Source organism: Octodon degus, unplaced genomic scaffold (genome assembly GCF_000260255.1).
Source record: "Octodon degus isolate 3935 unplaced genomic scaffold, OctDeg1.0 scaffold00066, whole genome shotgun sequence".
NCBI lineage: Eukaryota > Metazoa > Chordata > Mammalia > Rodentia > Octodontidae > Octodon > Octodon degus.
This window is the reverse complement of record NW_004524642.1, coordinates 10,520,269-10,534,518: the sequence shown is the minus strand read 5'-3', so window position 1 is coordinate 10,534,518 and position 14,250 is coordinate 10,520,269. Positions and strand designations below refer to the sequence as shown.

The following is a 14,250-nucleotide window of genomic DNA, read 5'->3' as shown; positions in this document are numbered from 1 at the left end:
AAGGGAAGGGAAGGGAAGGGAAGGGAAGGGAAGGGAAGGGAAGGGAAGGGAAGGAAAGGGAAGGGAAGTGGAAGGGGAAGAAGCTAATAATTTAAACCTTGATGCTTTGAGGCCAAGCAGAATTCCAACTGGTCTGCTTGGTAAAACTATCTAGATGAGAGGAACATGCTGTCCCCCTTTGACAAATTTAACATATTTCTATTGATCTTTTCCAAGATTCAAAATTATATTCAGATACACGATCTATGGCAGCAGGAAACACCAACAAAGCACACTGGAGCTGCCTTAAATGTCTGTCATAAACGCTAGCTTCCTTGAATGTGATTTGAACTTGAAGTAAACAGTTGTGTTGTGATCAAGACAGACACTGTGAACGCACGTTATATCTGATCACGCACACTCTTGGCTAGCTGTGACAATCATAAAGCAGAACAAAAAAGCATCTAACAATATTTGAAGAGTATGAACAATATACGTTTGTGTAAGTACGTGGTGAACCTGATGAAGTCATTTTGATTGATAAAAGTACCAAAATTTCAGAAAACTGCTAAAGAAATTTAAAACAATTTATAGACGTGAACTACAAGTGAAATGCAAAAACTGAAATCTAACAAAAACAGCTATATTATCCACACAGTATAAATTTTTCATAGGATATTTATTTTAAAAAGAAATATGAAGTGAAATTTCTTTTATGTCATAAAGGAATGGCTCCTCTTCTCTCATCTCCTCCTTAGTTAAATTTATATCTTTCTAAATTCAGTTCACATGCATATTCTTAATTTAAAATATTTCTTCCAACCGATTCTTACTGAGGTTTTCCTCTAATTCAATAGCTTTCTTTGTTGTCACACTCAAAAGTTTATCGCTTTATACAGTAATGTGTTACAGAGTAATAATACAAAAAATAAGTATTTGTGGGATTGATCAAAAAGATAGTTCCTTAGGAGAACACAGTATAACTGGTAGAGGATGAAGACTACATGCAGCAGGTGACAGTCTATGTTCTGTGTTCTGTGAGAATCACTCTGTATTTACTGGAGAGCCTGTCAGACAGAAGTAAACCTACGTAAGTCTAGAAAATAGATAAAAGTTGAGGTTGGAAATTCAGAAATGCAAAACAGTTTCTAAAAAACACCAACTTCTTGATTACTTATCTTCACAGAAGCCCTTTCTCAGCACCGGCACTTGTTCTGTAAAGAGCTCTAAGAATCCTATCTCTGCCTATAGTCTACCATTCTTTTCTCAAATAGACACTAAGTTCCCAACCACTCCTATAAACCCGCTACCCAGAAACATCACAACAAGCAAACTAAAAAGTGATAGGTTCTGGCCTGAGTACAAAACTGTTAAATTATTATGGCCCTGATTCAACATAGCTGAATCCCAAAAATACCCTATCTTCTCAAGGACCACTTCGTCCTTCTTCCCCACCCCAGCCTGGACACAACTTCTTCTTACCTTGCCCATGCACACAAGGGAGACCCCAATCAGGTGTCACTGAACCTGCCCCTCAAACTCTGCCCCTAGCAAAAATTTGTAATATCTCAGCCTTCCTTTGTCTCAGGTCAGAGAATGGCCCCATCTGCCTGCCATCGATCTTCTCTGTGTCCTCAGAGTCAATAACCACTCTCCTCTTTTACTTCTGCTTCTCTGCTGCACCAGGAAAAAAACTAACAAAAAGAAGTCATAAAACAAAAATGAATTTGCAAAGGACTGGTTCACAAGAATTGAAAATGTCTACTTGGCAAAAGACTCCTTTGAAGTTCCATTTGAGGGCAGAAGACAACAGAAATTCTGAGAAACTTCAGCAATATAAGTCTCTAGTACTATCCTATTTAACACCCCTCCCAGAGAAAAGATAAGACAGCCATAATATCAAGAAAAGCTGGAAAACTTGCACTTTATAACGACGTGGCACTCTCCCTTGGAGTCACAAACACAGTCATATGCTATATAATGTCCTTTCAGTCAACCACATATAGAATAATGCTCCTGTGAGATTCTCCAACCTCAGGCCTCCATAGTCATCTTCCTTTATGTTGGGACATTCTAAGTTGTTTCCTCAAGGAGATCAGCTCACATCATCTCTCAGAAGCTACACCTGTGCTTACAGGATGTAGGCCTACACTATATGCATCAATTTTTCAGAAGCCTCAACAAAACTATTCTGCTTTCAGCCCTTACTGACATAAGACTGCTCCATCGCCTCTATCTAACAAAATGGAAGCACAAAGCACATTTGCAATTCTAAGGTCATCAGAGGATTCCCCCATTGCGCTTTCTATTCTCAGAGGTCAGCATGTCCCACACAAGAGTCTTTCCATTATTCTAGACTCTGTAGAAGAATGTGACACAGGGGGGCACAGCCACAGGTGAGGACTGCTGCCAACAAGAGCAGGAAAGAAGCCTTTGTTATTAAAGGTCATGAAAATGGTGGAGCTATTAGTAACATTCCACACCACAGTGAATGCTGACTGAAACAGCTACCATAGGTTAAGTAAATGAAGCAAATGCAAAAGCAGCTGGTATCAGATCTGTGTTTCCCACCAAGAAAGAACTTCTGAGCCAACAAACATGATAACTATTCTTCAGATCCAAAACTATAACGACGAGCCCATTACTTCAAAACTGCAAACCTATTTTAGACTAATATTTATGGGTAATTAGTAAAGTTATTCAAAAATCCAGAGGAAAAGACTGACAATGTAAGACCCAACTTTAGTAATATCATTATTACATTCAACAGAAAGGAAATTAATCTGAATGCTAACTCCCAATTTCTGACAATATCTTCACATATTGATTTTATTGAAGAAACCAGACAGATCCATTGAATATACTTTAAGCAGCGCTGCTTCACATAGAAGAAATACAAAAGCTATTATGAATTTGTAAATTTCCTTGCTACTGCATACCCAGAAAAAGATATAGACAAATTTGGTCCAGAAAAATAAGGTAAAATTCCCTTTGGTGTCTTTCCACCTCCAAAAATAGTGCTTTCATTTTTCTGTAGGCTTAAAAAAAAAAAAAATCCGTGTGTGTGTGTGTGTGTGTGTGTGTGCGTGCGCGCATGTATGAGTGCACACATGTGTTTTGGTTCTAAATATTTAGGTTATTTCAAAAGTACTTGGCTGCTATATTTATAAATTTTAAATAAAATGCTTTCAGTTACAGTGACTAGGAACCCAATTATTTTATACTGACGTACACAGTTTCCTGCCTTTCTCTCTTATTACCATCCTCACTCTGGAAAGCAGCGAGTTTTCTTCAATTATTTAGCAACTTACAATAAACATGATTTAGTACCAAAACGCCAGATATATCTTAAAGCACATTTAATTTTGCAAAGAATGAGTCTTTCCTGTATTGTAGATGAGTCAAAGTTTTAGAAATTCTTCTCAAACCTTTAAACTACTTTCTAGTTTGCCCAGAAATACCTTTCGGGTGGTAAGATTCCAATTCTGATGAATGTCATCTCCTCACATTATTCTTCTGGGTTGCGGCAGCAGCTGCTACCTGTGTAAGAAGCTGGCTCTTTAAACATGAGTGAAAAAAAAGATGATCATTTCATTTTCTCCCAAATAGAGAAAAATATATGAGCTATATCTAATGTGAAGTTGTTTTGCAAGAAGCTTTAAAAATATGAATGGCAAAAGTCAGCTTGGGGAAAATAAACTATGCAATTTTAGCAAGGTTTCACTAGCTTTTGAACTGAAAAGCAACATTTGCATTAAGAAAAAAGCTGCAAATGAGACTACTTTTCTAATCTTGCTGGTTAACACTGTTGTAGCACAGAGTAAGATGTAAATTTTTTCAAGTAAGGCAGCTAAGGCCAGTATCACCTGCATTCCCACTGAGCAAGAATAAAAGTGTTTAGAGAAGTCAACCATGTTCCCAACCTCTAAGCCCCCTTTTTTAAATTTTAAACACAAATTCGCGGTACTTTCTTTCTTAAAGATCATTTAGATTTGACTACTCTAAACACCTGCAACTAAAATATATTCAGGTCAGCTGTCAAAAAAGGACCAAAGGACCAGGGAGATAGCACAGTGGTATTAGCGCCTACCTGGCAAATGCAAGGTCCTGAGTTCAAACCCCGGTTCCACAATAAACAAATTATAAAGTGAATCCATTAGGGTTTGGGAGATAGCTCAGTAGAATAAGCGCTTTCCTGGCAAGCGCAAGGGTCTGAGTTCAATCCCCAGTTCCTCAAAAAAAAAAAAAAAAAAAAAAAAAAGGACTAAAATAAGAAAATTTAACAAGCAATTATGAGTAAGCTATGACCCAAACAAATGGATATTGTAGTCAATTTCTAAACAGATTAAAGAGCAACATAATGACTAGATCCTACAGTATTTTGATTATAGGTATAATTTGCCATAATACAGAATTAAGGTTTATACATTTTATAATGTTAATTATATCTAGAAAATTATCACAAATAAATGGTGAATCATTTAGGTAAAAGTGAACTATTTTCTTTTTACTATAAATAATAGTGTCTCTATTAGTAGAAATAATATTTTTGTTATTGGTTTTTGACACTAACTCGAGTACATTTTATAATGTTAATTATATCTGGAAAATTATCACAAATAAATGGTGAATCATTTAGGTAAAAGTGAACTATTTTCTTTTTACTATAAATAATAGTGTCTCTATTAGTAGAAATAATATTTTTGTTATTGGTTTTTGACACTAACTCGAGATTGTGGAGAGAAGTCAGTAAAAAAGCAATGTTTTAAATTTTCATAGTGAAAACATAGCTAAAATTATACTACTTTCAAAATATCTGGCAATAGGCAAAGAAGCAATAATTACGTTGTGATAATTTTTTTTTTTTTTTTTTTTTTTGGTGGAACCAGGGATTGAACTCAGGCCCTTGCGCTTGCCAGGGAAGTGCTTATTCCACTGAGCCATCTCCCTGGCCCCAGTAGTGATAATTTTAATACATAATACAAGCTGAATGTCTGTTAAATGATAAAGAAGCAAAATTCTTTAATAAAAATCTATACTACTACTTGAGATTTATTTAAATTTATTGCCATTTAATTAATCAGCTCATGCATATGAAATAATGAGTAGTTGAATGTTTTCAAAAATATTTTAATATCATTAACAAAACCACAAAGAACACTGTCACATTCATTTAAATTTTCAAATGAAAAATCTATTGTCATTTGTGAACTGATTAACATGTATTTCTATTCCTTTCAGATTACAAATTTAGATATTAGAAGATTTACAGGAAAACTTTCAAGTACCTTTTAATCTAGAGAAAAATCTCAAAAAATAAAAAATAAATGTTTCCAGTTATTTTCAGAGGAAAGATTTTAAATAAATAAAGACAGAAGCCACAAAACACCTTAATTGTGTTTAGAAAAATTAAGACATTATTAGTTAAGCTATATAATGATACATTTTTAGCTAGATTAACATAATTCTTAAAATTCTATATTCATTAGAATATTACTCATTTAATATCCATGTGTACATTTTTCAAAATGAATCCTTCAAACACAACAAATATTTTTTGTTCTACTCTATTATCAAGTTTATATTTTTTAAAACTCAAAGCTCTTTGGAGAAAAAAGGCTGACTCTCTTACATAAAGGGGCCCTATAACCACAGGCAGAAAAGTAGATAGGCTTTCATCCAGATTTTTTTAAAAATTGATTTGACATTTACATTTCCCCAAGATACGGCCTATTCTTAACCACTTTCTATCACAATTTCATTTACCTTAAACTTTCCTATCTCTCCAGTAAAAAGAAAGGCCCACTGATCAAGTCAGATGTTCTTCATGACCTTAGGCATTAAATAAATATTTGTTGATTGAAAATCATTGACTCAATGTTACTTTCAAGATATGGAGAGATATAAAATTATGCAATACACCTTTACAAGGTGGTATTTTAAAAATCAAGTTAGACTGAAAAAAAATTCAACTAAGGTCCTTCCTGCGTTAAGATGGGGACCAAATAAATATTATATTTTTGTAAATATTTAATCATATAAATGTTTAATAAATTACTGTAATTTTTTATATTTAAGCATGAAGCTTTAAGTAGAACTTAAAGTATAATTAATAATAATATATAAATAATAAGCATAATTCACCAAACACACATACAGCATTAGACATAATCATAGTTCACAAATCTAGTTTTCTTTCTTTTTTCTTTTTTTTTCGTATTTTAGTAAGGGTCTACAGGGTCTCACTGTGTAGACAGGACTCATAGTGTTCAGCCTGTGTTCAGCCTCCCAAGCGCTGGAATTACAGGCACGCGCCACCATGTCCAGTCTCAATCACCATCTCAATGCACCCCGGGGGCGGGGCCCACACTGCATGGTGGAGATCAAACCTCCGACTCCTGCGTCTGCCTAAGCGGGTACTTTAATCCTCTGAGCTATTTGGCCAGCCCTGCAAATCTAGTTTTTATATAGTTCCTTTCCTATATTTATTTTTGCGTTAATAAAACCTATTATGTGAATCTGACCATAAATATGGAAGGATAAACACACAAGTATCAAATATTAATTGAGAATCTTATTTCATTTCAATATACATAATCGAATAAAAATTTAACCTGCACATTCTCAGTGAATACTCTGAAATTTATAAGTGGAAATAATAATAAAATAGAGTATCAAAGAATCCCTTCGTTATAAGAAAAGGTTCCAATAGTCTAGTAACAAAACCCAGAAGTCAAGTTAGTCACTGGAGGTGGGGAAAGAAATGTCTGTACAGGAAAAATTATTAAAAACAGTAATAATGTAAGTAAAAAATATACTCTCAAAGTATATTTCACAATTATCATCATGCCAAACAAATCTAAACTATCAGATTTCACCACTGTTTACAATGTACCCAGTAAGTTTTCAAACAACATACCAGAAATACAGACATGTAACATCTACTCTTTGTGAATACACAGAGAATGATTTTAACTCCTCAGGCCTGTATGTTCCAAAACAGGACTCAGTAGCTACATGTGGCTCCTGAGAGCCTGAAAGGAGGTCAGTGTAACTGAGACATGGACTTTTATATTTTATTTCATTTTAATTACTTCATTAAATTTAAATTTAGAATCAGTAACTGGAAAAATTTTAATTAAGTTTGGAAAAACCTTGGTATGTGAACCTACTTTTAAACTGAAAATTTTATTTAATATAAATATTGCATGAACTATTACCCATGAAAATTAAGCATCTGAGATGGTATTTGCTATAACCAGATTTCAAAGACATAATACAAAAGAAGAATGAAAATTTCTTACTAATACATTTATACTGATTAAATGTTAATTTGATAGCATTTATATATGTTGAGTCAAATAAAATTTATTATGAAAACATTCACATGTTCTTTTACTTTTTTAATAGCACCACACAGAATTAGAGTTATGTTTGTCTCACATTTTATTTATATGGGATAATAATATTTTAGATAAAATAAATCAAAACTTGCATTAAGTTGGGTTCCTTGAAGCACTATGCAGTAAAATTCATTCTTTGTACACGTGGGGTTCCATATAGTTCCATAAATACATGGTCATGTGACCACCACCACAATTAGGATTTACAATGTTCTCGGAAGCCCTAAGATGTCTTTGGATGTGCCCCTTTGTAATCAACCTTCAGCCGCAGCACTTACCCCTTATCAGGAAGAATTTGTTGCCTATTCCCATAGTTTTGCTGATTCTAGAGTGTCACAATAGTGGAGCAATACAGCATGCAAGCTTTTGAGTCTTGTAAAATCGAATTGTACACAACACCTGTCTCTGGTTCTGACCATTCTGATCCTGTCCTTTGCATCAAGGGCAGATTATCAATGCTTCCTTTTTCCACTGATACCATTCTCAAAACTGAGCTTTCACCCTGGCCACATTATCACTTAACACGAATACTTTCAAAACACTTACTGAACTCTCCAGTAAGAAACACGCCTTCTGCTCCCGGGGCCCATTCTTTGCAGTACAAGCCGCCATCAGCACATCTGTGAACGCCGAATGACTCATAGCCTCTGGAAAACTTATCAATACCTCCTTCGCTCTCTCCAAGGTTGCTCAAAATGTGGTTGAACTTCTTATACCTTTGAAAGTGCAAAAGAAACGAAATTATAAAATTAATCTTTCAAAAAAGATATCTGAATGATGTAAGTGTACTAGTCTAAGAAAATAAGGCACCATTGAAGAAGAAGAATATAAATCATTTCATTTACTGGTTGCCTGTTAGGATATAAAAATTGTTAGGCCAATAAAGCAAACCAGCGCACCTACCACCTTTTGTAATTTCAAACACTTTGGTATAAGAAATATGCTATGTTTACATATATTTGTTTTAAATTAGAATAGCAACTTCTATGTCAAAATAGTAGACTTTTTTATCATTTCATTTTATTTTAAAGAGTAAAAACAAAACCAAAAGCAAAAAAAAATAGCAGAAACAAAGTCAGAAATAGTAACAAACAATACGTACGGTACAGAATTTCAAAACAATAAAAATTTAACCATGGTTATTGCAGTACATGTTTTCATCATATCTGTTGCTCAGATTAATGGATATAGGTATATATGATTGGTGAAATAATTAAACATTAATACTTAGTTTCAACACCAAAATATACACTGAAAAAAAAAATCCCTACATCTCTCTCCTTTGACTCTTAAAAAAAAAAAGCAGTCAAAATCCCCAGAAGAACAATAACATTACCCTACAACAGAGTTTCACATACTTCCTGTAAGGAGCAGAGGGTGACTATTTTAAACTTTGTCAGCCATATGATATCTGTCACAGCTCCTCAGATATGTCTCTAAACCATGGAAGGAACCACTGACAATATGCTAATGAGTGGACAAGGCTGGATTCCACTAACATTTCATTCACACACAAAAATGAACTACACCAGAATTGACCTATGGGTTGTTGTTTGCCTCACCTTCCCATAAGGCATCTTAGCACTGCAAGAATATACATCATGTCAAATTACAAAACCAATGGTCATGAAAGGCACTGGAGATGCCCACGCAGAACCAAGAACAGTATATAGCTGTCCCTCATCCTCTCCCCTTCCCCAAGATTCGGCACTGGAACATCGAAACATCCTGCCTATTTTTCTTAAGGACCTTCCTATCTGTGCAGAAGCAAAGTAGGAAGAAACTGGTAAAACTGGAAAAGTAATGTGTGTAAGGTATTCTCAAGTCAAAAATAAAGGAGCCGAAACTACACAAAGAAGTTCGCAGTTCTGATAAGATTCCCCATACACCTCTGATAGCCTTAGGGGGAAGCAGTGAGATTCTCAGAAAGATGGTATGAATACAGATAGGGGTTATGCAGGGAATAAACAATCTTTCAGGAGCTGAATGATAAAACACACCCCAACTTACTGAAAAAAGCACATTACTAAAAATATTTCACATTATGGAATAACTTATGTAAAAATGACTTGAATAAGATAATAGCTAGGAGATTATATGGTAAAAAAACAAAATGCAAGGTAAAACAAAAATGCAGACCTAAGAAACAAATAAATCCAAGATCAACAGCTATCACTAGAAAATAATAATTTATAAATCAACAAGCATACAAAGGATCCATTAAATGAAAAAAAAAAACTAGAAATTAAAATATAGCACTTGACTAGAGAAGAAAAAGGAAATAAACTGACCCAACTAGGAACTGTTGATTCTGAAAAATAAAATGGACATAAAATCTATAAAACTAAAAAAATTTTCTGAAGAATTAAATACACATACCCTTTGAATAAATGTATGGGAAACAAATACATACAAAACATGAAATTTTAAGCTACTGAAACATATTAGATAAACATGGAGAATGTTTAAAGTTTGAAAAAAAGCTTATTACCATAAGGGACATTGCCAAGAATAAAGAGATGAGTGTGTTCAACATGAAAAGAAGCTTTGAAAGTACTGTGAGGGGCAATAATGCCAATGCACCTATTACTATAATAAATTATTTAATTAAAACATTCACCATACTTTGTGATTAGCATTTGTTGATCAACTGTCTATAGCAATTTTTTTCAAATAAAAATATTACAATGTGTCTCAACCCATCTTACTGAACAGATCTGCTATCCTACCACTTCTAGCTCTACCCAAAAATCAAGATGGCCATGAAGGATAAATGTTTTGAATTGATTCAGGACACCAAAGCAGCCAGAACAGCTCATCAAAAGACATTCACCAAAAAGGACTTCCAGAAAAAAAGGTCTTTAGAAAGTGACAAGAGGAATATACATGTTAGAAGGAGAAATATTTAGAGCAGGATTGATGGCAATGTGTGTTTTACTGTAATTTTTAATTTAAATATTCACTGTGTTTTTTATCACACATATAATTTTGTTGTTATATAGTTATTTCAAGTGAAATGAAATTTTTAAACATTTTTTAGAAAATAAAGCCAAAATTTCAGAGGAAAGTAGCCCAAAAAATGTATCAAAAACTGTTCCACCTCATATGGGATGTCTCTCAGAGCACAAGCCCTGGCTTAAATTCTCAGTATTAATAAATAAACAAATACATAGACCCACACATACATGCAGAAAAGCTAAATACATACAGACAGACAGACGGGAAAATGTTTCAAAATACTTAAAATTCTGACCTGCAAAAACAAACAGATCGATAAGTCTGTTGAAACAACTTACACAAACTTCACGTACTATAAAAGGAAGTATTGTTAACATGTTAGAGATATTGTCCACTATACTTCTCACGATATAGAAACTCTAACCCATGCTAGGTGGCACATGGAATAATAATAATAATAAAATGATCACATGATATAAAAAAAATCAAATACATTATCTGGTTTTAGGGCTAAAAATACACACATATATTATAACACAAAGAAAATTACTTATTTTTACAACTATGTAATAATGTTATTGTTGATGTGGCTATAATACTTTAAAATACATTTTCAGGATAATTTTTTGAAATCATCATTCTTACAAAGTTTCACAGGATATGCTCAAATGTTCCAGTTGGTTAAATTTCAATGGAAACAGGATTATAGTATTCTATTACTTTAAATATCTTGACTTCCCTCAAGGTCAGCCCTATAGCTTCTGATCCAGAAATGCACATTCCACTTTGAAATCACTGTAGCTCAAAAAAGCAAATGCCTGAGGACACAGCAGGCTCATCATGCCTGAGCCCTTTCTACTACAGTCTCCGTTAATATCTTCCTATGAATTTAAAGGATATTTAGAAGTTAGGTCAATTTTTTAGCAACTGAGAACATAAAATAAACCTAATTTACAAACTAGTATTCTGTACAAATACAAGGAATGGCTATAAATATTATAAAATTTGGTCTCTACGTTGCCTTTTTAACCCTCTTTTTATGAGGGCAATAATCAGAGTTAATATGCAAGTTATCCAAGCTCTAGAAAGTAATAAGCAATAGAAAGTATCACCAGTAGTCACAAAGGTACAGTCTTCCCTACAACACTCCACTGCGATTTATTCTTAAGGCTATCAGTCTTACCATTAAGTGAGTCAGTGCTGAATAGTTAAATCGCTTGAAGCAAAAGTCTAGGTCCAAATCCTAACCCTGTTACACACTTATGTGACCCTAAACAAGTCACCTTCTTTTTCCTTATTTCTTCACCCTGTTAAGTAGGAAGAAACCTCATACCCATAAGTCATCAGAATCACAGTGAAAGAGCTACATCATACAGTAGCTGTGAAGTGTTTAATAGATGCTAGCTATAAATTTTCTCCATCTCAAATGGCAACAAGGGCAGGCAGGTGAGACAGCTCAGCGGACTAAGCGCCTACTTTGGCAAGCACAGGGACCATGGTTCGATCCCTGGTCCGCACACCAGACGGACCCCACCCCTGGAAAGCCCCCAGGACATGCTAAGCAGGACTGAGTCTGGGCATGGTGGCACATGTCTGTAATACCAGAACTGGGGAGTCTAAAAACAGGAGGATTACTATGAATCCCAACTGCGCAGTGAGACCCTGTACCAACTACATACATGAAAAAAAAAAAAAAAAGGCAAAGTGGCAAAAATTTTCTATACTTTTAAATTTATCAATTTTCTTTTACATGTAGCTTGCTTAATTTTAATGTATGTAATAATTACTAGGCAACATTAAGATTTTCCCCCTCAAATTCTAAAAGTCTTTGAGAATACTTGCCACTTTTTCACCAGTATAAAAAAATTACAGGGCTGGTCAGATAGCTCCCTGGATTAAAACGCCTGCTCAGGCAGTAGTGGGGACCAGCGTTCTATCCGAGGCCTGCAGTGCCAGCCCCACCCCTGGGCGCGCTGAGACTGCAATTGAGATTGGGTGTATTTGCGCCCGCCTATAATCCCAGCGCTTGGAAGCCTGAAAACAGGAGTCCGATCTGTGTGGTGAGACCTGATAGACCCTGCGCTAAATACATTTTTTGAAAAAATTACAAATATAGGCATACTAAACATAACACATATTAGACAGTGCATATTCATTTGAATGGACAGATTATGAAAACTTGGGAAAACTAAGTAAATTGGATAAGCAAGAAACACCTAAGTTACTGTAAGAAAGTAGCAGGTAATAGGAGTACAAAAGGGAGAAAAAACAGGACCAGTCTGCCGTCCCTGTTCTTCTGGAAGATGATTTTTCCTAGCTCAGCTCTGAAGCTCTAATTTGAGACAGGGCTGTGCACCCAGGCGCTAGAGGTCGGGGAGCATGGATCACGCCTAATCTGGAAGGGGTTTCCCTGGGGAGTCTCCTCTCCAGGGTTTCTCCGGAAGCCTGAAACCCAAGAAACCCCTCAGGGAATTCTTCGCCAGCTTAATTTTTGAGATTTTATAATGCTGTTTGCTTCCTACTGGACACTTTAGGAAGCTTACAGGCAAGAAAATAGATCAAAAGTCCAAAAATAATTTTTAGTAGCTAAAACGAAGGGAAACAAAATTAAAGTGGGAGGGTTAGTTGAGTTTGGTTTGTTTGAGTTTATATTTAGAAAGAAATAACTTTTTAAATCAGTCTTTCATAAACTCAGGGATGTGCCAAAAAATCTTCTTGAAATGAAGAATACCCAGAATATACAAAATTTCCCACATATTAAGACTGTCTACTTAAGGTTAAGCATTTGAGACTTTAAATATTTTATATTTTTCATCAGGGGCAAATGTTTAGCAAAAACAAAAACAAAAACAAAAACAAAAAAAACCCAACATATTTGCTGTAGAAAAAATATTTTTACTGTATGGAACTGACTGGATTACATAAAACAATATCCTTCTCTGAATATGCTCATCATTCCATTGGAAAATACTGTTCAGTTCAGGCCCACCCAGCATAAGTGAGTTTTAAAGGAAGTGAGAAGTCGGAGAAGTGGAGATTAAAGTGGCTTTAGGGAACAGCTGACGCTGGAGCTACATCTTGAAGGACGAGCAATACATTTTGACAGCACAAAAGACAGAGATAATTACATGTACAAAAATTAGGTGGGGGCCAGGGAGATAGCTCAGTGGCATAAGCGCCTGCATGGCAAGCAGAAAGTCCCAAGTTTGATCCCTGGTACCGCAAAAAAAAAAAAATAATAATAATAAATTTAAAAATAAAAATAAAAATTAGGTGGGTTTGCTCTACCTGACAACTAGCTGTACATAATCATAGCAAGAAAATATGGAGGAATCTAGTGACTTAATAATATACATATATGTGTTGCTCAGTTTTTCTCGTTGCTAAAATAATATACTCAACATCCAAAACTAAGGAAGGAAAGGCTTGTTTAGCACACAGTTTGTGGAGGTTTCAGTCCATGATCAGCTGGCTCTAAGGAGGTGACAGAAGAAGACAAAAGCAACAAGAGCAAAAACTAGGGAGAACAATCTTCTTTTCCTTCCTTATACTGTAAGCAGGCTGCCCACCCCCCCGGGTAGGCGTAGCACTCACACTGTCTCTGTGTCCTCTTCCTCCACAAGCTCAGGACATTTTCAAAGTGAAGATGTTGGCTCCCTGCTGAGTCCCTTAAACTTCTAAACTTCTCAAGTTCACCCAATCTATCAGCCATTATCATGTGTACTGCTAGGCTTTGCGTACCTGCAATATCATACGTGTGCCAACTGGTTTCATAAGGAGAAAGGGTTTCGAGTAACAAGTCCAAGATTCAGCAGCCCCATCAGTCTGGATTCTGAGGGCAATGGGACATTTACAGGAGCACAGAGGGAAACAAAATGGTCACACCCTCAAACCAGAGCACAAGGAAAGA

The 14,250-nt window shown here is 35.1% G+C and overlaps 1 protein-coding gene across 1 annotated transcript in view; it reads right to left on the bottom strand.

The window, feature by feature from the left end:
- Positions 1-14,250, bottom strand: part of LOC101585341 (1,4-alpha-glucan-branching enzyme) — a 308,796-nt gene that overhangs the window by 254,052 nt on the left and 40,494 nt on the right. Inside the window, exon 2 of the mRNA XM_023719253.1 lies at positions 7,929-8,098. Coding sequence (XP_023575021.1) covers positions 7,929-8,098 — 170 coding nt within the window. The remainder of the gene's footprint in view (positions 1-7,928; positions 8,099-14,250) is intronic.